The sequence below is a fragment of the Simochromis diagramma genome, unplaced genomic scaffold (assembly GCF_900408965.1).
Source record: "Simochromis diagramma unplaced genomic scaffold, fSimDia1.1 OVJJ01000602.1, whole genome shotgun sequence".
NCBI lineage: Eukaryota > Metazoa > Chordata > Actinopteri > Cichliformes > Cichlidae > Simochromis > Simochromis diagramma.
In genome coordinates, this window is record NW_024387040.1 from 6,965,702 (window position 1) to 6,990,293 (window position 24,592).

A 24,592-nucleotide genomic window follows, 5' to 3' on the forward strand; every position below is an offset into this window, starting at 1 on the left:
TGAAACTCCAGGGCGTTTCAGTGTGCTCATAAGAGCAACAATCCATGCATCTTTGTAGTACTTCCACGCGCACTAACATGTGAAAAGGCACTGGACGTCTAGAAAAAAAGAAACCAGTACATTTTCCGATGTATCCTACCTTTTCTTCTTCTCCCCTCTGACTGGACTCTCGTCTCCGTTGTGATAAATGTATTCCTTTGTACTTAAAAGGAAAAAAAAAAGTTTATTCTTATTCTTCTGCGGGCTTCACGTACAGAGAGCCATGCTTCCAAACAACCTTCCGGTCCATAGCCTGCACAGCATTAAGAGCGCTCCTGCACTCACACACACACAGAAATCTCACACTGCCAGGATCCCAGCTCTCTCCGACAGGCACCTACAAGTAAACTGAGCCCTTCCAGCTGTGACATCACGAGTCACTATAGCAACTCTGACTCCACCCAGCCGGGAGCCGAACTTACCTGTCTGACTATCTAAACTTCACAACAGAAGTCCTCCTTTTTATCCCCACTCGTGCGCAGGATAAAACCACCAAATATACACTTACCCCCCCCCCCCCCCTCCATTTTTCTCACCAATGAGAATCGGTGATTGATTCGAAGGAGAAAACGATGCATGTGCACAGTGCAAGCCCACTGTATTCAGAAAGCAAACAAACCGGTTGATCAACCTGTGCAAATTCGATACCATCATTCATGACGAGTGATATTAGGCTATATATGCAAATCTACAGAGTTAATAATCAAGGCAGCGGATTGAAACTGCACCTCATGAAAAGGCATCGCTTTGCATGTGGGCTGGCCCGAAAACAGCACACACACACACAAAATTCTTTCTTCTTTCACAATACCTTGTGCCATTTCCTGGAGCTCCCTGTGGCTTTGTGCCAGTCTCACTATTACCTCGATTGTTTTGGCTACAAAGCCAGCTAGCCTCCCCTCCATCTTTTATCTCCTCTGACCCTGAGCAAACAAACCAGATCAGGTGAGCCAAATGTCCACCTAGAGACTCCCTTTGTGCTTACGTCCTTACTGACTTCAGAAAGGTGAGGCACAAGGAGAATTTATAATCTTTAAAAGTTCCCACATAACAGTGGGAAAGGCACATTTCACACAAACGCACATTTTAATACTAACACCTGTTGATTAAATAATTGATACCAAAACAGTAAAGTATGACCCGCTGGTTTGGAGGATCCTTTTTCCCCCCCTCTAACTCCTTCATAAAAATACAACCTCATTGCTCCACAGCAGCTGTGGGAGGGAAATGTGACAGGCAGATTTATTGGACACATTTCACATCTAACCTGCAGCAACAAAACAGCAAGGAAAGAGTTGTGCAGATAAAACTGCAGTTTATAAAGGAACTGAAAACTATCTATTCCAAGACTGGATAAAGGCATTTTCATATCTGTTTATACCTAATTCTGTGGAAACTAGTTATTTACTTTGTGACCTAACTTGCACTATCGTGTTGAATATGGTCGTGCTGTAATGAACTGAACTAAATCGCAACATTAAATACAGTCTGATTAATGCAATTCTAAAAAACAGTATTATTATCTTCTTTTAGTTCAGCTAAAATGTCCTGTATGTACTATATTGATAAGTACATAGCTATACATCACTGTACACAAATAAATATTATATTATTACTGACAATATTTACTGTCAAGTCATGATGTATATAATTTATTCCAACATCTTCTCACTCTGCACCGCATTGCACCTGTGTATGTATCAAGATAAATATGCTATACATGTTGTGATTATCCGTTTCAATATTCTGTGAAGTACATTGAGAGCAATGAAAAAAACAGAGCCCAATTCCTTGTATGTGTAGACGGACTTAGTCAGTAAAGCTGTCTGTTTGTGAAGTAGAGGAAAACGTCTTGTTCTTTAACTGTTAAGTGTGCCATCAGCAACAGCACCTACCATACAGATGAATTTAGCTCAAAATAAGGTTGAGAGAAGATTTCTTTTTAAAAAATAGGATCTGAAATGCTTGTTGATGCACTTATTTATTCCACAGATAAGAAAGTATAGAAAGAAAGTATAGTGGCTCAATGCATAACACTGTTACCTGTGGGGGGTTCAAACTTGGGCAAGTTGTGGCTGGCACCTTGGCCCAGGACACTAGATCTTCCCAGCATTTGAAATCTCAAGAAGTCTAGTTTTTGTTTATTTATTCATTTTTTTATGTTCAAACCAGGTGCGCCTGGTCGAACAACATAACACACGATGATCTTTCTGCAGCCTACTGACCTGTTCCCTCAGCCTTTCCTGGTGACCCATGATCGCCGAAGCATGGTGGGGGTATTTTTGCTTCAGATGCTCCAGAAAGGCCTCCCTCTTCTTGTCCATATCTGGCGGCTGCATAGCCAGAATCTCTCTGGTGCTGCGAGCTCCTCCTAAAGTGTGCCTTCGGGGGATTGTGCGGCTGCCTTTGGCGTCCCCTCTTGAAGGGGCAGTCCCATTTGGGGACGCCTGTCTGCGGCTTATGTGCTCAGCGTCCTCTGGGGACGTTACCTTTAGGTTGCTTTTGGTTTGTTCTGAGGAAGGGACACACACACACACACACACACAAACACACACACAAAGAGAAAAGGGGTCAAATGTGACGCACTCACGTTTCGACATCAAGAGCGTGTGTGTGCATGCATGTCATTCTTCCATAAGTCAAAAGTAGGGCATGTCAGTGCAAATCAGCCATCTGTAACTTTGTGAAAAGGAAATAAATAATATTCTCTCTTCTTGGTATAACAAAGTCTGTGTGTGAATATAAAGAACAAACATTTTATGCATATTTGAATGACTGTTAGCAACACTCATATGCAAACACTGGTACACACTTCATTACATATTCATGCAGTTTTAAATTTCTGCAATAAATCCTGGATTGAACGTGACAGACACAACACTGAAGATGAAAACGCTAAATTGAAACAGCTGTTCAGGTTTCTTTCCGTTACGAAACACAAGGAAACCCAGTAACAGAAGGAGGCACAAATGGAGAAACTCGGAGACGATATCCAGAGCATCTGTTTATGCATCAAGTGCCTCATGAAACTGGGGGAAGTAAGCAGAAGCTGCCAGGTGCAATCATTTCAACTTTTTCAGGAATGAAAATAAATAAATAAATAAATATCAGAGGAGCTACCTGCACATGTGGCGCTCCCAAATATTCCATGTGTTCACAGAATTAAAGAAAAGCAAGCAGCCCTCCAGGCATTTTCCAACTTTTATGTCCCTTCAGGAACATTTTTTTTACCCTTTTATCACATGTTAAAAATACGCAGAAGACACATATTTTATGTGGTGTGGAACTGAGGTGAACACAGCCCTGTACTGTTGTTATGATGTCTTAAATCAATCATTGCACGAAGAGAAGAAGAGAAGAGAAGAGAAGAGAAGAGAAGAGAAGAGAAGAGAAGAGAAGAGAAGAGAATGAAGGAGGCGGTTCTTCAACTGTAGAAAAGAGGGGGGAAAGCAATAAAGCAAGCCGATCTGCTCCCTTGTTTTGTAGACAGGTAGCTGGAGCTGTAATGTGTACCTTTCAGAGGGTAATGACGGAAAATAAAGGACCTCTTACAGAGTTCAGCTCTTCAACAGCTGAAGGAGGAAATTTCGAATGATATTCCACTATTTTGCAGGTTGCTTAACGCAGCTTTTCTTGTCTTTTTCTTTGAAAGCTTGAAAGCGTGCTGTGAGCCACAGATGAAAAGGCAATTTCTCGTTTTCTTCTCAGACATGTTTGGACTAAACTAGTTTCGGAGATTTAACTATTGGAGTAATTTGTATTTTTTTTTTAAAAAAGTGCTTGTTTTCTTCCAGCATCTACTACATCCTTTCCACCTTTCTTTCAATCTAGAGTTGTGTCTGTTTTGCTCTAACCTGCAGATCTGCAAAGCATAAAACTGCTTTCATCACTAAGCACAAAAGGCAGGCTTAATTTTTTCATAATTATCGTGCGGTGGTGCGTCACGCTCAGAGCCCGTCACCAGCGCACCCACACCCCCACCCTGCTCAAGTTCAGAGCAGCAAGACCTCTCATGTATTTCCAATTTCTATTTTTAACTCCCAAACACAGTTTCCCCCACTGCTAACCAAATTACACTCAGCAGACAAAACACACTCAAACCCTCTAAAGGATGTGAATTCATTTGCTGGTTTCATGTCACAAAGCTCATTACCTTCCTCAAGTGAGCAATCTCTGTCTTCATCTGCAATTTCTTCTTCCATCGCGCTCTGAGATCAACGCGCTCAGTGCCCGTGAAAAAGCGAGGCCGGGGGACTCAGCCAACTGCTTGCTTAGAGATTCCAGACATGGCTCACATGGAAAAGGGGGCTTGAGATAGGCCCTGCCCCACAGCCCCAGGATAGACTGGTGGGGATTTAGAAAGTCAACTGCATTCCAGGACAGAGAGTGACTAGACCCTCACCCCTGAGCTAAAAGCTCTACTGTTGCTGCCATGCATTGGTCACAGACTGTGTAAAGCAAATGGTATAAAGACCACTACAAAAGAAGATACTGACAAGAAGCATCAAGAAATCTTTTTAAAACTGGACACTGAGAGAGGTGTCAAACAGCCTGTGACACACAAACACATATGCATGCTCTCACAGACAGAGTCTGTTCTTTATCAAGACTTTGTCTGCAGGCTGTCTCTTGTTTAGCTCTCTGTCCCTGTTGAGGGGCCCACTAGACGCTAGCATGCATCCAAATGTGTCATAACCTATTTCTGAGCCACATCCAAACGTCTCTCAGGCTGTGGCAGCGAGTTAATATGTGATCGAGTTATCTGATCAGCAAAACAGAATAAGACAAGCATCAATCCTGCAGGCAGTGTTGATTCCAACTGGGAAGTTCTCAGGAGACACCAGAGGCTCATGCTGGCTCCTGATCTTCAGCTTCTGTACAGCAAACACAACATTTTGTGCAAATATGTTCACTGGCTTCATACGTGTGTGTGTGTGTGTCTGGGTTTTTTTTTTTTTGTTGTTGTTTTTTTAAAGCAGGGGGATAGGGAAGACATACATCCAATGTCATTTCTTTGCAGCTGCTGATGTAAGTGACCGGATCTAAATGTAAGAGAGGAAGGCAAAAGTTGATGTACCTTAACAGAAGACATGAGGGGATCAATAGCGTAGCTTGTGGGCCGTGTAACTGAAACTGCCAGGCCGAGCGCACGAACAAACATGCGGCAGCTGACCTCTAATGTCTAACATATGGAGACGATGCTTCTTCCACCCACTTTCTGTCTGCTTTCACCCACCCATGTGCCCAGATGCTTCACTGTAAAAGTCAGAATTAGCCGGCCAGTAGACAGGGAAATCATTGAGTCAAAGTGTGAAAAGACATGTGCAAATGAAGTATTTTCATCCAGTGTGACTGCAGATAAGTAGGAAAAACAGTGAGTCAATGCAGCCTGCTGTTTTAACTTTGCAGTAAAATGTTATTTAAAAGCCTTTATTGGCTGGCAATGACAAAATGAGCACTAAGTTGCTTTACTAAAACTAGCTTTGTTGCAAGCTTAGCCATCTCAGTAACATCAGTGTTCGTGTGTGAAAAATTCCTCAGTCAGGACAATGACACATACATCATCCCAAGCAACCACCAGGTCAGTTCGGCTAAACCAAACACATAATTAAAGCAGCTCCTCCAAACCAACAATTACATCCTGCGCTCCTTTACTGACAGCTTTCCAGACCCCAAAAAAATGACCTGCTTCTTTAAGAATGTCACAGGGGATATTCAAGTCAATTGCTTCTCACTCCAGTGGCTCAAGAGTGTAATTCTCTCTTTCACAGCTGCCATGTTGACCAAATGATGGCCCTCTCAGTTGAAAGACAACACGAAGCACTTGTGCATGAACACCAGGTCTTACAAGGAGCAGGGGCGTCCCACTGTTACTGCAGTTACATTCCTCCATAAATACGTGACGGCGAGAAAGTATCCCTGTATCCCCTACTATTACTATCCCATAACTACGCAGTTAGATACAAAGCCCTGTTGTGTGCAATAAAAGTAGGGTTCATGTAGAAATGCCCTAAAGACATGACTGGTGATGCACGTAACCGCTCTGGTCCACTGTCGAGTATCTGAAAGCATTTTTATTATGTAAAACTTATCAGAGTTAGAATATCAGTTAATCCTTCATGTGGAACTGAGCCATGCATACACAGAGGATCTCATTTAAATATGATTACAGTAAGTCGGGCTCCTAATGTTGTAATAATATCCATTTTAACAAGTCATTAAGACTATTACAGAGACAAAAAAAATCCTTGTTTGAATAAACACTGCCTTCGGGGTGTAATGATTATGACCCACTTTAAATTTTTAACCATGCTAGTGGTGAGGGATAACAGTGCTGTGTCATCTGTTAGCCAGTTGGCTTAATATAAAATTTTGCACACACATGCATGAATTCCTCAGACTTCTCATTCAGCCACTGGCAAGACAAATGTTTTACCTCGACATCTCCTGGGTTCATTTATTTCATTTTTTCTTCTTCTTTTGCACAAATTCTGAACATTAAGTCTGAATTTTAATGTATTTTGTGATTTTATTTATTTTACTTTACCCCTTATGTCATCCTGTTAGAGTTTTAACCTTTTGGTTTTAAATTAAATGTACTGATAGAGATCTGGTAGGCAACTAGCTATGGCTAACTCTCTCTCTCTTTTTTTTTTTTTTTTTTTTTTACCGTGGCAGTGACCTGAAATATGAACGTATTGATATATAGCACAGTTCAAAAGCCAGTCCTCATCTTTTTACAGTTTGCTCCCAAAGACCGAGACTGGTCTTTCAAAGTTATTTTTTAGACTTTGGCTGCTTCTTCATTCATGCTCAGTCCAGCCTTTGTACCTGACCATGTTGAAAGGAATATTTTTAAGTCACTTAACATTGACCTATCAATCATTCTAGCATAAAAACGGCACCATGCTAAAGGAATGAACCAGTGTTTTGTCTACACATGACAGACATCTTAGCAAAGAACCAAATTTAAATTGCATCTTCAGGCACTTTGTTATTAGCAACCTGTCTCAAAAACACTTTCCATTTCTTTAGATGACAAATACCAAAAACAAGTCTGACAGACATAAAAGTGTATTTTAGGAGGCCAAAAAAAGAAGTGGCAGGTGGAGGCTCTGTCGTGGTTTCAACTAGTGGTCTTGGAGGTATTGTATAAACTGATGGAATTATCAAAGCAGAAAAGCACCATCAGATTTGATCCACCAGACAGCAATGCTATCTAGAATACATCTGATTCAGAATGGCTTCATTTTTCAGCATGACAGTAATACCAAACACACTGCGAATGAAGTAGAAGCATACCTGGAAACAAAAACATACACTGGAACACTCTCAGTCCTAGACTAGCCTTAAGCATGGACCTCAAGATTACTGAAGCAATATGGGATCATCTTGACAATGAACAGGACAAAAAGCACCCATATATTCAAGTAAGAGCTTTGAATGTCCTTCAAGAAGCCTGGAGAACTATTCCTGAAGACTACTTAAAGAATTTACAAGAAAGCTTGTCTAAGAGAGTTCAGGCTGTTAAGTACAAACTGTACCATTCTATAGACTATTTCCCATTTTCCTAGCAAAATAAAAAGAAATAAATAGGATGCTAAAGACTTTTACACTGTACTGGAAATTAAATTAAACAGTCCAAACAGTTATTGTCAAAAACTAAAATTTTGTTTTTCCATTTGCTTTCCTATCACTTTTACCTTTTCTGTTAAGACCAGCTGATTCCATGTCCTCCACTTATCACATTACCGTCCTCCACCCACAGCCAGAGCTGCACACTGACACTGCCAAGCTGCAGTCACGGGCTAATGCGAGTGCCATTGGAGGTGACCTTCTGAAAATAAACCAGTTTCTACAGTGAAATCTCGCTGATTGCTGATCTGATAGATAAGCTGTTTCCGTGGAGGTAAGTGACAAAGAATTCTAAAACCCCTTTGCAATGCAGCTCTGCAACATTTCTCGAAACTAACTCATACGAACACAAACGCAGGCATTCAAGCATTCGCATGCAGGGGATATCTGACTTCCTGTGTGGGTATCTGTTTCACTTTTTACAGATACGAGGCAGAAAAACGAAAACTTGTCCGGCAAATCAACACATGCAAAATGATTTCTGATACAGAGAAAGGGCCAGATAGACTATTTCCATAAGGAGGAACGCCACTTCCAGTGTAGCTTAAGACTCAAGGAAACTGCCCACCAATCAGAGAGGCTCTGTGAAGAAAGTGACTCAAAAACCTTCCCTTGAAAATCCTGTGGCTGAGTGGGCTGTTGTTTTGATTCAAGGGGTTGATTATATCATTTTCAGGTCAGGATGACACCAATCTGCAGAGAACAACGGGCTGTTATATTTGAAAGAAAATCTTGCGATCTAGCTGGAATTCATGACTTATTAGAACTTCAATTTTTATCCCATAATTTTATCGTATGCATGTGTTGTTTTTGTTGCTCCCCTTCTAGTGTAATGCAATCCTCTTTCTTCCTTTGCCTTTGTTTACGTGACTTGTTAAATCAGGAGTGCTCCACAAAGCCTCTGTGTGCAGAAGCGCATTCACCCATAGCTGTGGTGTCCATACGGGACACTGGGCCTGTCATATTGCACCCTACAGTAAATAAACAGCAGTGTTTTCCAAATGTCTCTGGCTATCCTTCCCATTAAGAATACAAAACAGTCCACTCCATTGTGGAGGATTTAAACACTGCATATGACATAAACATATTACAACTTACAAAGAAATTCCTAAATAGATTCCTCTAATTAGAAATATAATATAAGTTATTTTTCTATTTTCTTTACATTTTCTGCCTTTCTGTCATTTTTTCCCCCTCAACCCTCCCACACTTGTTCCCATCGCTATCTCGCACCTAATGAGGCATATCCCAGCTGCCGTGTCACTAGTAATGACCATTGCTCTTAGCCAAGACCACCACAACATCTGTCTCAGCTCAAACGAGCAGATACTCAAACTTCCGCGGCGCGCGCCCCGATCACAATTTTCTCTTTCAATTAAGATATATGCACGTAGGTATGCACAGATACAGACGCTGTGGATGTCGTGTGCATTTGAGTGTACGTAGTCAGATACTCTGGCCTTTCCAGACTTTCCACTCTGCTGAAGCCATATAAACAGACAGGCCTGCCAACCTGACAGGCAGTCGGCCAAAAGATATGAGTTACAGACATTTGGTCTCGTGTGTATGTGGCTGTCAGCGCTGGGAAAAGTAGCAGCGGTGTGGTAAAGTGGATGTGATGTGAAAACGGTTATGGAAGAGCAGAGAATGTGACAGCTTAGCATTGCAAAGTGATGGTTAAATACATATTTATCAAACTGGATACGCTGAGAACGTTCAAGTAAAGCTTATTGCTGTAGCTGGACTCAATGAAGCATGGCAAACCGATTTTACTGCTTAGACACTACCTTGAAGTGGAATGGCTTATCGCAAGTGGTGGATGAGACTCGCAGATCTTTAACTGAAGTGCAGAGTTAATGGCATCTCAATGGACTACAGCTTCAATAAAATTTAACTCAGGTCAGGTCTGACATCAACATGCATCGTGGGTAATCCGACGAATAAGTGGACAGCTGTTGAAAAACGCTTGTAATCTCTTTTGTAATCTAAATTCTGAGTAGTATTTGGTTGCAATCAGATAAACATACCATGTGGCCCGAGACAAATTTAAAAAATCAAGTGTGAAGTACTGAGACTCTTCATCGACACTTAGAGCTGCTCATTTGTGATCGGATCACTGCAAAACGCATCCCAGTACATGGTGTGAGCAGAGCCATGGTCTATGACATAAGCAGGACATGGTCTTAGTTTCTTGTGAAATGAAATAATACTTGAGACCTGATGAAATCCTTGATAACACACACACATTTTGTTACTTCTTGTCCATCTAATAAAGCAAACAAGAGGGGAGGGAAGGCCAGGAAAAGAGCCATGGAAAGAGGACGCCTATTAGTTCAGATAACGCCGTCTAAAGCATTCAGAGGACAGCTCAAACTAACAACTGTGTTCACTGGCAAGCTGCATTCATGGGCACATCCACATCCACTTTCTAACAGACATCAGCCCTGGACTACTTCAAAGCAAGAAAGAAACTTCTCTAACTAAATATGTTGTGGTAACTTTTAAGATGCCCTGCATTTTCTTCACACCAGGGGGTGCTCTTGAACATGCGCCTGGGATGCTGAGTAGTGATTAGGAGAAAATGACAGCGCCTACATGTGCCTGAGCATGAGAGAACAGGAAGAAGACTGCGTGTTTGTGTAGCTTTTCAAGCACCCACAAGGAAACAGGTTTGATAATACTGTCTTTGTCATTTATTAACTAAGACAGTAAGAGCTGCTTAATGAACTGGTGTGTTTGTTAGAGTGCCTGTGTGCACAATTATAAATGTGTAGGCACATATGTTTGCCAGGAAACGCCAGCAGCGTGCACACTTCATTAACTCCTGGCCAGAGTAGGTGTAAGTCAACCTAGCCACTGGCTCAGATATCTGCTTGTCTCCCGTGACAACAGTCTCTGGGCCAACGGTGAGGCTGGTGGCGTCCCAAGGGTGAGGGATGGGGAGACGCTGAGAACAGCTGCGACTGGGAGGAGGACAACTACCCATGAGTCAGAGGGGAGGTATATGCTACCTCTTGTTGCCTGTCTGAGAGAACTTTTTTTCTTTTGAATCTCGAGTCATCCTTCCTTTGTATCCGAATCTCCGGAGACTATCCTGTCTTGAACTCTCTTCCTGGATAAAGAGATACGAGTGCGCTGGGGTAGAAAATATTTCATTGCAGTTAATTGAACGGCAACCGATCCCCAGCGTGACTCATCTGTTTAATACCCTACCAATTGTGACTGGAGCTCGGTATCATCCGAAAAGCAGCACAGATTCGATCTCTGGGTTTCAATATGTTTTGACATAGCTATACCTCACTGGCAAGGAACTTACGCCACTTTCCATGCCCTTTCATTGCATGTGAATTTTATTCTTTATCAGCTTTTCCATGAAAATCTTACATTGCTGATTTTTCTCCTGACACAGAGAGATGTCATTTCTCTGCTGAATTCTGGGCATCTCATGATAACTTCGCCACATATGCCCAGTCTGCCTACAGAGTGTTCATAAGTCATAAGTGATGCAGCAAGTTTAAATGAATGAAGTGATAAAAAGTCAAATTGTCAGGCCTCTCTCACACTGTGTGCTTGGTGATAAGGTATCTCTTATCTGTTTTGGCAAGTTTTCCACGTCAACACATTTACCCATTAAGTGCACACAGCAGAAATGCATGTGTGACTTTTGCATACAAAAGCTCACACAAGCATATTAGCACAAATATATATATATATATATATATATATATATATATATTAGATGGACTCAGACAGATTTTAAGACAGATGAAGATACGCTAGTTAGAGTACAGCAAAGTCCTAAGCAAATGAGAGTACATGGCATCCATTTAAATACGCCTTTCAATATGCCAGCTCTCTCTCAAGTTTATTAAAAAGTGATTGCACTGCAATTGACTCTCTTCATAGTGATAAGCAGCTTAGGGCCCAGACTTTTGCAACCAGCCAGTCGTATGCTCCTCACTTTCCCCCTCTGCCCTGCATATCTCTCCTCTGGTTTTCACTCATGCTAGCAGGGCATAACCGGCGTTAAAAGTTGTTTCTAACCGACATTTTAAAAATGCAGATTACAAAGGTAGTTTTAATCTGACTGAATTTGAGCAATCTGTCCCTTTTCTTAACTGCACTTGCGGAGTGCCGTACAGCATGCAGGCTAGGACGAAGCACCTGAAGGAAAGCCAGAGAGCCCCTGGGAGAACATGCAAACTCCACACAGAGCACCCACAGCTAGCCAGGAGATCCAAACCAGGAACCTCCTCACTGTGAGTTGGCCTCTGCACCACGGTGCCGTCCCAGCTTGTTGTGTGAAGCTGAATAGCTGCAAAGGGTTTTTACTCTGGAGAGGTGAGTGCTGTTCGAGCTGATAAGTGATGCAGGTGCTGGTGGTATATGAAACGGGCCGTTGGAGGGGAAGTCACTCTGAGATCCAGAGAACACTAGTGCCTCTGTCCCAGACTTTATCTGTAAAACCTGCTGCCTGCTGTCCATGTGTTGCGTGTTTGTGGCTGTGTGTTCCTGTATTGATGTATGTATATGTGTTTCAGTCAGGTGGTGGACTGACTCCAGGCTTAAACCTCTCTGGAACAGAAGGTACTGAGGCTGGAAGACCCAACCACTGAGACGGAGAGAATTCCTTAATGCACAAAGGGTGATTTAACCGTAATGCTGTAGGCTAAGTGCATTCTCCCCCCCCTCACTAAAATGGTCATTTTGAAGATATATAGTTTTTTGCTTTACCACAGAAAACATATTGTAAATATTTTCAGTAGTTGAAAGAGGAGACTTTCTTTTTGCTTTGTGGATCACAAAAGTTCAGGTGGTCAACTGTGAGGTGAAGTAAGAAAAGAAACAACACAAGCTTTATTGTAGTGTGGTTGCAGGATGATGAAATGCTGTTGCTTTCCCATGGCAGAGCAGGAGAAAAGTGAGTGCCTGCAAAGTTTAATAGTTTTCCCACAGTGTGGTGACAAGCAAAAGCTGGGATGAGGTCACGGGAGCAAAGGCTTCTCAGCCAGTGATTAGTTTACCCCAACAGTGAAAGTAATTTGTATTTAAATCTGATTTGATACTATATTAAACTCCCTGAGTACTCACACTGTTGGCACAATAGGCGATTGTAGCAACTGGACACTACAGAGGTCAAAGCTTTATACTACAAGCTCCACTTTTAGTATAAAGAACAGCTTTATTACTTGACTAACATGTTTTGGCCTGTGACCTTCATCGTGTCATCTTGTACAGTATAAAAACTTTAAAAAGTCGCAATGGGCAAAGTGAAGATGGTTACTCATCGAATGATTTTCAACTGTGCTCTGATCAATGACTTCATACAACGTGCAAGCTATCACTCCTAGCGATGAACTCACAAAGGGGCTTTAAGACTTTCAGCCATCTGTTTTGGTTTCACAGACAGCAACTTTAGTGTTCTGGGATTTCAGCGTTCCTGTTGCTTTGTTTCAAATCTGTTTCCATGGGAAATTCTCGGATAAACAGATTAGATGCTCCCTTTACAGCAGCAAGCAATACACTGACAAAATTAGAAAGTACTTGGTGGACATAGCAGAGCACTTCACAGCTAAAGAGACACTTCAGGAGGCAGCAAAGACCAAAACAGACCTAAAAGCTCAAGCTACAGAGTATGAATTTAGATTTCTTAGGAAGCCAAAGTGTCAACTCCAAATGAATTGCTAGTATTTACATCATAACCGCTTTTTATTAATCATATGTTGGTGCTTAATATGTGCGGCACTGCCCAAAACAGGCCGAGAATCTGAGCTAGTCTGTAAATAAGGGCCACACCAAAAGTAGCTTAACAGTGTATCTCAAATTTTTCTGGGAATCAAAAGCCTCACCAGCAAGAAAAGAGTGCAGCACGGCACTCATCTGTCCCAGAAGACAGACACAAAACAGCTACTTCATTTACTATTAATTTGTTTCACGCTAAATCCTTTAAGGCTATATTAACATGTCTGTCTTCTTCAGCAGAGTCCGCTGCAGTTCGTTCCTTCGCTCTGTGGCAGCAGCAGAAACAGCCTCTGATATAAATTATTTTTAACACAGGCCTAAAAATAACCTCAGGAAAAGTGCGCCGGACACAAAGGCTCGATGATTTGAGGAGGGGGGAAAAGACATTTTCAGAGATCTTTATATTTCAGCCTAAGCTAGCCAGACCCTACCACCATCCACCACCCCCAAGTCCCCTGATTGGTTATTAATGACATCATCTCCAGGACCAACCCTCTCCTCAGCTCAACAATGTCATCAGTGCCGAAGCATCTCAGTGATGTAATGCAGGGAGGGCCATAGCAAACAGTCAAGTAGAACCCCTTTCCTCTTTCCTTGCCTAACTCCTTTCTCCCATTTCTTCTTTCTCATTCCCCTTTCCAGCTTCACTATTTGATCACTCCATTTCAGCTCATCGGCTTTAGCCAGATAACATCTTTTCCCACCTGTTTATTAGTGCTTAAATACAGGACATGGAGATTTGCACTTAAGCCCAGAGCAATTAAGAGATTTTAAACGGCTGCTAAAAAGACAAGGAACAATGACAGAAGCATTTACACTTCCTAATCCTGTCTGTGTCCCGCAGCTGTAATTAAAATATGGATCAAAGATCATGCCAGTTTTATTCCAGCTGAGTGTGAGTAAAGACTTTAAAAAAACCCAGGTGTGCATTACGTCATTAGATCCTAGTTATAGCCTCTGTAAATACAAAGCATGAGACTAGTCTGTACTCTTAGATGAATGGACACAGTGCTATAATGTTATGTAGTGAACTTTAAATCAAATCTAAGTAACCTAAACTGGCACATACTGTAAGTACATGCAAATGTGCAGTCAGCTATCCGAGTGTTATGTCACTTTGTCCCCATTTGATTTTTTTCAGACTATTCCATCTTTTTGGCTTGACTTCACATCTGTTTTTTTAATCACAATTTGTGAGAGTGTTTGTATGTGTGTACGTGTGTCCTGGGCAAACATCCAGAACTCAAGCAGATTAGTGAGGGGACTCTACCCTGATCAAAGCAGCGCAGAATCCAGCTTACTGGGGCATACTGTGTAACACATAACCCCCATGGAAGTGATACTGTACATACTGCAGGCTCACGGACCACCGATTGCAAAGCACTAAAGATGTTTAAATGGATCAGTTGATATTTTTTTTTCTTTTTTGTATGTGTCCTTCCGATCGTCATGACAGATTTCATCAGAAAAAAAGCTGAAGTTGAACTCTAAGTGTAGCCATCAAGTGTGAAGCATGCAGCTGTCAGCTGCGCCTTAGAAATTGTACTCGAAATAGTCCAAAGAGTCCAAAGTCCAAAATTTCCTCTGGTGACACGGATACATCTTTGATTCTGAGATTACAACAACATAATTCCAAATCCCAAAAATACAGAACAACATTTTCTGGATTTGCAAAAGCTTAAGTCATTTAATTTCATAAGCCTGACAGAGAGTAATACTGAATATATATATATATATATATATATATATATATATATATATATATTATATATATATATATATATATATTGTATATGTATTGTATATATATATATATATGTATATGTATATATATATTATAATTATATATATCTAATATATATGTATATGTATATATATATATATATATATATATATATATATATATATATATATATATATATATTTTTTTTTTTTTTTTTTTTTTTTTTTCCCTTTTTCTTTTTTTTTTTTAAAGGTTTCATGATGTGTGCACATCCAGGCAAACATTTGTTTGGGGTTTTTCTTTGGTTCCTGAGTAAAAACACAATGTGTTGCTAAAAAAGAGGAAGACCTGCAAACTTCTTGAATGAGGCCTGAGGAAGATTCTTTGGATCAAATGTTCCTTTTGTATAACTGTTTTAAAATGACATTATTCCTTGGAGCCAAATAGTGTGCAGATCTTTTGTTTCAAGTCTGAACATGCAAATATAGAGCCGCTGGCAACACTGTTGTGGATCTGTGACCCCACCCTGCAACTCAACAAGCACTGAGCAGCTGTTTTCTTGGGGAAATGGCTATGACAACCTCACTGTTCCCCACCTGCCCAGCAATAAAATGCACAACAACCATCTGGGGAAGATAGAGGAACATTTAGTGGCTAAACTGCCAGAAATTGCTCTAGGTTACAGGATGCAATTATCAATGAAGAAATCTCTAGAGACTTAGAACAGCTTCTGGGAAGCTTGAACTTTCCTGTATATGAGTTTTTAATAGGGTTCAGTCTGCCAACTTTATTGTCCTAGTTTTACATGCTTTCTGTCAGTGAACGGTCGATTTTGCTAGTTAAGTTCAGAAAATGTTTTAGACTTCCAAAATGAAATGTTCTCTACATCGAACCTTTATTTTTATCTAAAAATAGTGTGAAATAAAGTAAAATGGAATTTTTAGAGAAATATATATTAAATAGATCCTGGATACAAGCATGCCCAGAGGGGCATTTCTCATAATATTTGTCATTAAAATCTCCTACACTGCAAAAAAATTAATGCAAAAAATCCACTGATTATTCCGTTATGAACGTCAACCTCCCTTACAACCCTGATGTTCAGTTGTTGACATAAGGTTGCACATCTGCATGATGACATGATCATTGGTTTGCTCTAACTGGGGCCACTGATACTAAGTAAGACATGCATTATGAATGCACTCCCAGTAAATTCAGATTGAGATCGCGACTGTAATTAAGTCGTTCTGCAGCTCCAGAGAGAGTCTTCAATCAAACTGCCTGAGCTGAGCATTGAGAGGCCAAATGGGATGCGGCTAATAATAAAAGTGTTCCACAACCATGGCAGGCATCTGCCAGACTGTGCAGACACTTAGGAACTTTTGCTTTAATTCACACAAAGCCAAATATGAATTGATCGCTCAGCATGTGAACGAGGGATGTGAGGCACAACCCTCCTTTTCAAAGGCTTGTTTCGTTATTGGTGTTCCGCTGGCTGAACAGGCAGCGTGCCGGGTTTCAACACAAAATGTACATTCTGGGACGATTGTTTTTGTGATGCCTCTGCGGCTTACCACCATCATCAACTAGCTAATGGCTTTTGCATGTGCCTTGCCGCTCATTGGCTCCAGTCGTCTCAGATCTTGGAGAGCTGAAATGAAGCAGGGCATTGTTGTGCTGCTGCCGGGGAAGGATGCACATGCTTGTGAAAGGAAACCCGGACGGGAAGGAAACTTCAAAACAAAGTGCTAAGAAAATGGTGATAAAAGGCGCAAGGAGAGAGTTGCTGTGTGGGTGAACGTGTGTGTGTGTGTGTGTGTGTAAAGACGCAGTTTTTAGCTCTTCCGGCCTTTTATATAAACTAATGGAAATGCTCTGAGGAATGTTCTTGGCCTTGGATTTTAGGTAAAAGCAGATTGGGATCTTGAGTGAATGGAAAATCCAAGAAAACCAACAGCTAGCCATATTTTCCACCATAGCTTTTAAGGAGAATGTAATGATAGGCTGGTAGACCCTGTGACTGCTCTATATTGCGGAGATGGTGAGTAAAGATGAGCTTCAGAATACACAGGCACTCATCTTGAGCTTTTGAACTTAAAAAGTCAAACGAGAGCCTTTCCACTACTCGGCAAGCTAAAATTGAAGCATACCTAAAGGCTATTGTGATTTTCAGCAATAAAGATGGCAAAATATTACTAAAATATTCTCACCCTAGGGAAAGCAGCTGCTTTTATTAAAAGTAATAATATTATAGAGCTCATTCAGGGCACTGAGGTGGAGTAGAAAGGTATAATACTTACTCAGACATTGAAAATGTCAAGTTTTACAAGATGGCTTTTATTACTCTGAGGGGAGCCTGGGGTGGAATAGCTCACTGGCAGAGCTTGGTCCAGGAAATATGGAGGGAACTGAAAATGTTCTTATACAAAGAGCCTTTGGAAATATTGTATGTATCTGTATTGTTAACAGATCCCAAGACCAAACGCAACAACAAATAGATTTCACTAATGCTCATTTAGCCTACGTGGCCAAAGTCTTACTTATTAATCCCTATCTTGCACTTCTTGTTTTGTCTATAAAATCTCCACTAGAAGAAACAAACTGTACAAGCTGCGGTGGCTGACATGCTCTCTGTTAGGGCGAATGTGGGCTCTTATTGCTATTGATACAAGCAAGCTCACTAAAGCGTCAGCTGAAACCTATCCCCGACAAATGCACCATTTACTCCTGTTTGCTAAAAGTGACATTTATAAAAAGCTAAAATAAGAATGAAAAGGCTTTGAGGATGAACGCCGCAGAGATGCTAAGCATGTTTAGAGGACTGACTGCTGCAACTACAAACTGATTGTTGCTGGTTTTGGTGTTTTCATGGGATTTGTTTCGAAAGAACAACAACTCACAAAGCAGCAGCTCGGGGATGACGTCACACATTTGGGCCCTCTGTACGAAAACCCGGACATTTTCATCAATCTTGAAAATCCCCCCGGACACCCCGGACAGAACGTGAAAAGTGGACATGTCCGGGGAAAAGAGGATGGTTGGTCACCCTATTTTACGTGCACACGAACCACACAGTTCTCTGCACCAAACTCATTATTAATGAGGGTTTTTTTCTTTCTTTTTTCTTTTGTTTTCTTTACATTTCAATACAAAACACTGTGAAGTTGCTGGTATGATTGGACAAAAAGACAGGATTTACAACAGTAACTGCTGCCACATTGTTTGCCATCCATTAGTCAAAATTTCCAAACTTTGACTTAGTAAATCAAACCTTTGCAACACCTAACTCAATTGAAATAGAAATTTAGCTCTGCTAAACAGGAAACAAGCATCAATCAGGAAACAGGCTCATTCTATTGGCCAGCATTAGCTATTTACAAATCTTTCGGTGATCACATTGACAATGGTTGACAAGTGAACATTTAAGAGTAAAGAAGAGAAAGTGAGTATTGATGTTGCATACATACAAATATGTATCACAGTATTGGATATGATGACAAGACAACTAGAGAAAAACAAAGGTGTCCACTACAGCACATCACAAGGAAAGGATGTTAAAGAAAGAGCATCTCCAGAATTGAGATTCCTGCTCTGAGGAAGAAGTATGTCTGGTTTAAGCTTAATGGCAGTGACATATACATCAAAAACTTGTGAGATATTCGAGTGTCACCTAAATTGGTCGACCCACCAATGAACAAACTAATGTTGCCACGCGAGCGTGGAAAACAGTTGGTTAGATACAAACAGAAAACAGCCACAAAACTGGCTATGCTTAGTACGTGTGACAAAATCTGTCCTGAAATGCAATGTGGATTTAAAGTTAAGCAGTGTCACGCTTGTATAATCCTTCTACTACTTAAATAAAGTCCTGAGAGTATACGGACTTGATTCTGTGCCTTCACGTAGCCAGACACAGTAAAAAATAGAAACTCGCTCAACTCTCTCTGCACAACTGTCCTTACTTTTTGACTGGAATGCTTTTATTTGATACTGCCGGGCCTCTTTCCAGTATTTACATGGTGCCGCCTATTTATCAGTCAGAGCAGGATGGAGTTCTTCAAACAAACCATGTCCAGATAGAGGACAGGTTTCCTCAAAACTTCCAGCTCCAGAGCTCACTTAGCCACTGTTCCTAGAATATCCCAGCTTAACAAAAACATCCTGTGTGTCACAGGCTTTACCGAATATATTTACAGAGATTGGCGCTTCGTAATGTGGACCATAGCTAAACGAAAGTGCACCGAGTTTGTCAGGCAGAGGGGTAATTATAAAATCGTGCCACCATAATGGCGTCATTAGCGAGCAGTCAATTGGGTCAATGGAAAACAATAGAAAGCCAACATCTGAGGGACAAGGGCAAGACACTGCAAGTTGTTAAACAGGGTGGTGGACAGAAGTCTCATCCATATTTATTAGGATTAGGCAGCTTTAAAACTCAAATTCATACTTTCCTTAAAAAAACGCTTTATGAGGACAGAAAACCTTGAATGCTTTATATGCTTTTAAAGAGTGAGAATGATGTTAGCGAATAAAGTCTGACAAACCTTACACTCTAGGGCATTTGTAGGTTGCCAATTAGAGACAAAATTCTAATTATCAGTACATTTTTTGCATTTCATCTATTTCTGACATAAGTTTGGTCCCAAGGTTAATTCGCTCGGAGACCAGACCCTGTAGATAAAAACATACAACTCCCTTTCATGTGTACACAAAGCATGCTTGGTACTGAACAGAAGGAGAAAAAAAAACCCGGGGATGTTCTTGTGTGTTGTGGGAGGCACTATGTCAAACCAAGTGACTAACAGAGGAGATGGATGGGACAGGCGTAGGTGTTTACATTGGGAGAAAAGGGCATTTAACAGCAACTGTCGGCGGCACTGTGTCCCACCTCTATCTACCCCCTTCTCGTTGTTGCCAAAGGAAGAGGATGTTCAACAAAATGGCTTCACTGAGTGAATGGTAAGCCCTGCGTCTCTTCAGCTGTCCCCATCGAGTTAAGGCAAATAAGCCAGCCTTAAAAAGAAGAAGAAGCAAAACCTGTATTTACCAGTTGCCAGGTGTTTTATAGCTGCCCTCTTACTCTAAGCCCAATTTGATCTAAAATCCTCCCTGCATGTAGACTCACGGTACATACGAACTTAGTTTTCTATCTTGGCAAAGTCTCCGTTAGCTCCACAAGCATCTGACGTCACTACAAGTCTATTATTTCCCTCTGTGGATAATCCCTGGCATAGAAGCCGCCCACATAAGTGACCTCTACCATTGCCCATAGCGCCGCAATAACAGACTGGGAAGATATTTGCCATACCACTCCTGTTTTCTCTGCGTGGTCACATCTCAAGATTTTTATTTGTGGTTTAACTATGCATCTCCCTAAAGCTTTAGAAATGTTATAAGGCTAAAAACCATCAAGCCAGACCTATTATAATATCAAAGAGTGTAAAGAAATGAGGAAAAAAAACTTAAAAGGCTGGTGTTAATGAATCATTGTTAGGCGAACTACACATTGCTGCCTTATTAAATCATTTTCTGCTGGTTTGTCACATTTCTCTATTAAAATGTTGCCATTACCAGCCGCCTTTTACTTGTGACTAAGAGGAATGCATAAAAAATGACATATCTTCTGGCGCTTTAAAGAACGGCAAGATAAGGTGTTTTTATACTATCTTACAGCTACTGCAGGAATTTATAAAAAAAGAAGAAGAAAGATTTTCAAAGAGCACCTTTAACTATTCTACTGAAAATTATTTGGCTTACAATGAGGTTAATTTACAACAAGTAGAAGTCAATTAACATGACAGAGATTCTGTGTGATAACACCTTCTTATAATCCCCACCTCTATTAGACTCAAGATGTTTTGGCCATAAGGACAGCTTCTGGTCTAAGCTGCTGAACTGATAGAAAATCTTCCTGCAAGATGAGATATGTTACTCGCAGCTAATTGAGAATGTAATCTGCCTCAGTCAAAGTCTTAAAGCATAATGACTAAAATAAAACAAAATTTTATACTGTGGATGTTACACGAGCAGTGGACACAGTCCCAGAGAAATGAAGCTTTCTATCAACTTTAATACCAAGAATTAGATTGAGATTAGCTTGGTTTGAATAACAAAAACTAGAACATTTAGCTCTAAAGGGTCAATCCAAATTATATACACGTACATTGTATCATCAGGATGGCCTGGTGTAACATCTGTCAAGTTAACAACAACCACCTCCGGTGCTGTTGGCCAGCCGTGTGCTGGAGGAAAGTGCGCTACTGTTGGTCAAAGACAAAAGAACAGGAGATGGGAAGGTGTGTTCTTAGGCAGCGAGAGAGAAGGAAAGGAAGGAATGTGGAAGTGAGAGCAGGGCCTTTAAATTTAGGGACCATGACTGGTAAAGAGAGAGGGCTGGCTGATAACAAAGAGACAGGCTGAAGTGCAGGATGCTGGGATTGAAAACGCTAAAATTTTCGCTGGGAGTGACCAGGATGGACAAAATAAGAAACAAAGTTAGAAAAGCAAGGCTGAGATGGCTTGGACATGTGCAGAGAAGAGACAGTGGATATATTAGATAAGAGATGTCAAAGATGGTGTTGTCAGGGAGGAGAAAAAGAGGAAGACCATAGCGGAGGTTCATGGAGGACATGCAGAGGGTTGGTTGAGACAGAAGAAGATGCTAGGGATAGGGGGGGATTGAGGAAGATGATCTGCTGTGATGAGCTCTAACAGTAACAAGTCGAAAGATGAACAAGAACAAAATATATCAATTTAAAATTTGAGGTTTGAGCATAGACTACTTTTCTAATGGCCAGCATGGGGCAACTCCAAGTTATACAAAGAAGTCTGTAAATAAGTCTACAAGAAAGCGCCTCTAACGATCACTTGCTTTGTGATCTTATTAACAATTTATTGAGTTAATGGGCTCAACCCTAGTTTAGTGACTCTTTTATTTCTTGTTGTAATTATGATGTAAATTTTGCAAATTATAGTCAAATTCATAGTCAAATAGATGATAAAGGAAAGTATGTGTTAGACTGGGGTTTCTCTGTGATTGACTTAAGTGTAAGGATGTCGTGTTCTTGACCTCTGAGTTATAATGTCATAATGACATGTGGTTTCAAAAACCCAAGATGGCTACAAGGTTTCACTTTCACCTGGGAATTTTTAATCTGACAACAAAAAAGTCAGCAAGTCACAAGTTTGACTTGGGCTTACTAAATAAAACTCTCCATTTCTCTATTTCTTAGAGTGAACAACTGCAGCTCCCTGTCCATAAAAATATCCCCCATGTGACCAGATCACAATGAGGTCTAAAGTTTAGAAAAATATGCATTAGCACCATTTCTACTCTCTTTCACGATCATTCTTTCTTTTTCACCAACACTTTGGTGATCTCCACTACGTGGGTGTGTTTCTATCGCATCCATAACTCACCCACCAATGGGAGCTAGAATGAAAGCTCTCTAATGAGTTTTGATCAAACCTTGAAGATCAATGAGACGTGGCGTGAGCTGGCTTGAGGCCCAGCGAAGGATGACAGTGCAGAGAAACACCTGGTTAGGCCTCTCACCCCATCCACCCCCACTGGCCTCACTGCTGCTTGGCCACATGCCGCTGGCCCAGGTGTGTTTCCCCCTAGCTCATGGAAGCCGTCAAACTTTACTTCCCCAGATTTGAATCAGCTAATACATTTGGTCAGGTTAATGCCTGATCTCCTGTAGAGATTCAGATCTGCAGTGTTATGTCTGGATACTGATGTAACAGACTAGTCCAGCCAAGTAATCAAGTGCTCGTGTCCTAACCTTAGTCTCTCTTAATGATATTTGACAAATGGAGGCATACGGTCAGGAGCTACTGTGTGCCTTTGCTTGTAAAAACACTGCCAAAATCACTGCACCTCATATGCTATCACTTAGACGAATAGCTTGGTAGAATTATACTGGCAGCCAAACCCCTGCCTTCCCGTTAATAACGGTTTCCTCTGGTCTTGTGAGAAACTGACAACTTGCTACATCAGCAAAGCGGTGATAAAAACTTGTGAGAGACAGTCTAACGTTGTGAAAGTGCCAAAACGAGCGATGAAAGATGAGGTTTAGGGGCACTGTAAAGGGGTGCGAGTGTGCGAGCTCATTTGTCTCTCTGACCCGTTTACCTTCCCCGCCTGCGGACTGAGGGAAGCTGATGTATTTATTGGTGAGAGACAAAACAAATCACACCCATCACTAAACATCTGAGTGGTAAAAAGTAGATGATGGAACTTAAAGGACCAATATGGCTTAGGGATTAAATACAAAGCACAACTGAGGGTTTCTTTATTTGTCAAAAACAACAACAAAAGAAGAAGAACTTCTGATTAGTTATCGTGTGACTTTATGGTAATAAAAATAGAGATTACACAGTTGCATGTGAAAATCTGTGAAATTAACTCTCATTTTTTTCCCCATTTGCCTAGGATTGGGCAGACCAGTCTTTTCCAGATGCAAATCTACTCAGCAGTGGAAAAAAGTTAATGCAATTCCCACAGTGCTGAAGAGATCCAGACAGGAAAATATAGGCCTGTTAAGACAGTAAAATGCTTCAAATTCGACTCAACTTTAAGATTAGTGACAAACTGTAAAAAGTAGTAGTTCACCGTTTTCCCTAGTTAATACATCTACTGTATGTAGTGTGAAGAGCACAGCGACTTAAAGGTCGCAAGATATATACTGATGTTCCCTTTGAGAGGAGAGAAGCAGCAGCATGGGAAATGTTGCGATCTGCTTGACGTGACCAAACAGCATCACAAAATCTGCACTAAAGCTGATCCCCAAACAGCCACTTTGATGATACAGATTACATTTCTGTGTGATCTCAAAAGGCAGATGAATTTTAGAAGATTAAGAAAACTTGTTAGTTTATTCTAAGTTCTGATCCCAGACAATTAATGTAACTGATAGTTTGTGCAAGGGATGTGTTTTATAAGAGGGACAGCGCTGTTTTTCCAAGTTCACCCTCTCATGGTTTGACCCTCACCACTCTTCTCCCTCCAACAGCTTAATTAGACACAGCCACACACACATTAGATGGTCTCCCCCTTTTTTCTCTCTTTTTTTTTGCTTCACACACTGAATGGTTGGCTGCGGTTCAAGGCACAGCAAAAAAAAAAAAAGAAAACAGCTATGGAAAACAAGCAGCTTTCGGAGCCAGGGGAAACCATCAGCAAGCAGCACACACACACACACACACACACATATCAAGAACACCATAGTGAATGCAACTCCAAAAAACTGTCTGGAAATTTAAATGACACTGCATGCAACAGTAACAGCGTGCCATCTTCTCTCACAGTGCAGGGATGTCTGCCTTACAGTGCATCAATCTGAATCTATGGATGGAAAAACTGATGAAGATGGGAGTTTATAGTCCCGTGAGCGTTTATGTATCGGTGTAAGAGAGGCGTGTGCTCTTGTGCAAGATGTAGCTACTCAC

The 24,592-nt window shown here is 41.0% G+C and overlaps 1 protein-coding gene across 12 annotated transcripts in view; it reads right to left on the reverse strand.

The window, feature by feature from the left end:
* The window catches only part of si:ch211-285f17.1 (sickle tail protein homolog), a 117,396-nt gene that overhangs the window by 42,383 nt on the left and 50,421 nt on the right, over positions 1 to 24,592 (reverse strand). For 11 of the 12 annotated variants that reach the window (XM_040044445.1, XM_040044443.1, XM_040044440.1 and 8 more), the window contains exon 2: positions 2,265 to 2,551. In XM_040044445.1, the coding sequence (XP_039900379.1) occupies positions 2,265 to 2,551 (287 nt within the window). Of the gene's footprint in view, positions 1 to 139; positions 1,113 to 2,264; positions 2,552 to 24,592 lie in introns of those variants that run through there. The other variant, XM_040044449.1, reaches the window with a different exon arrangement.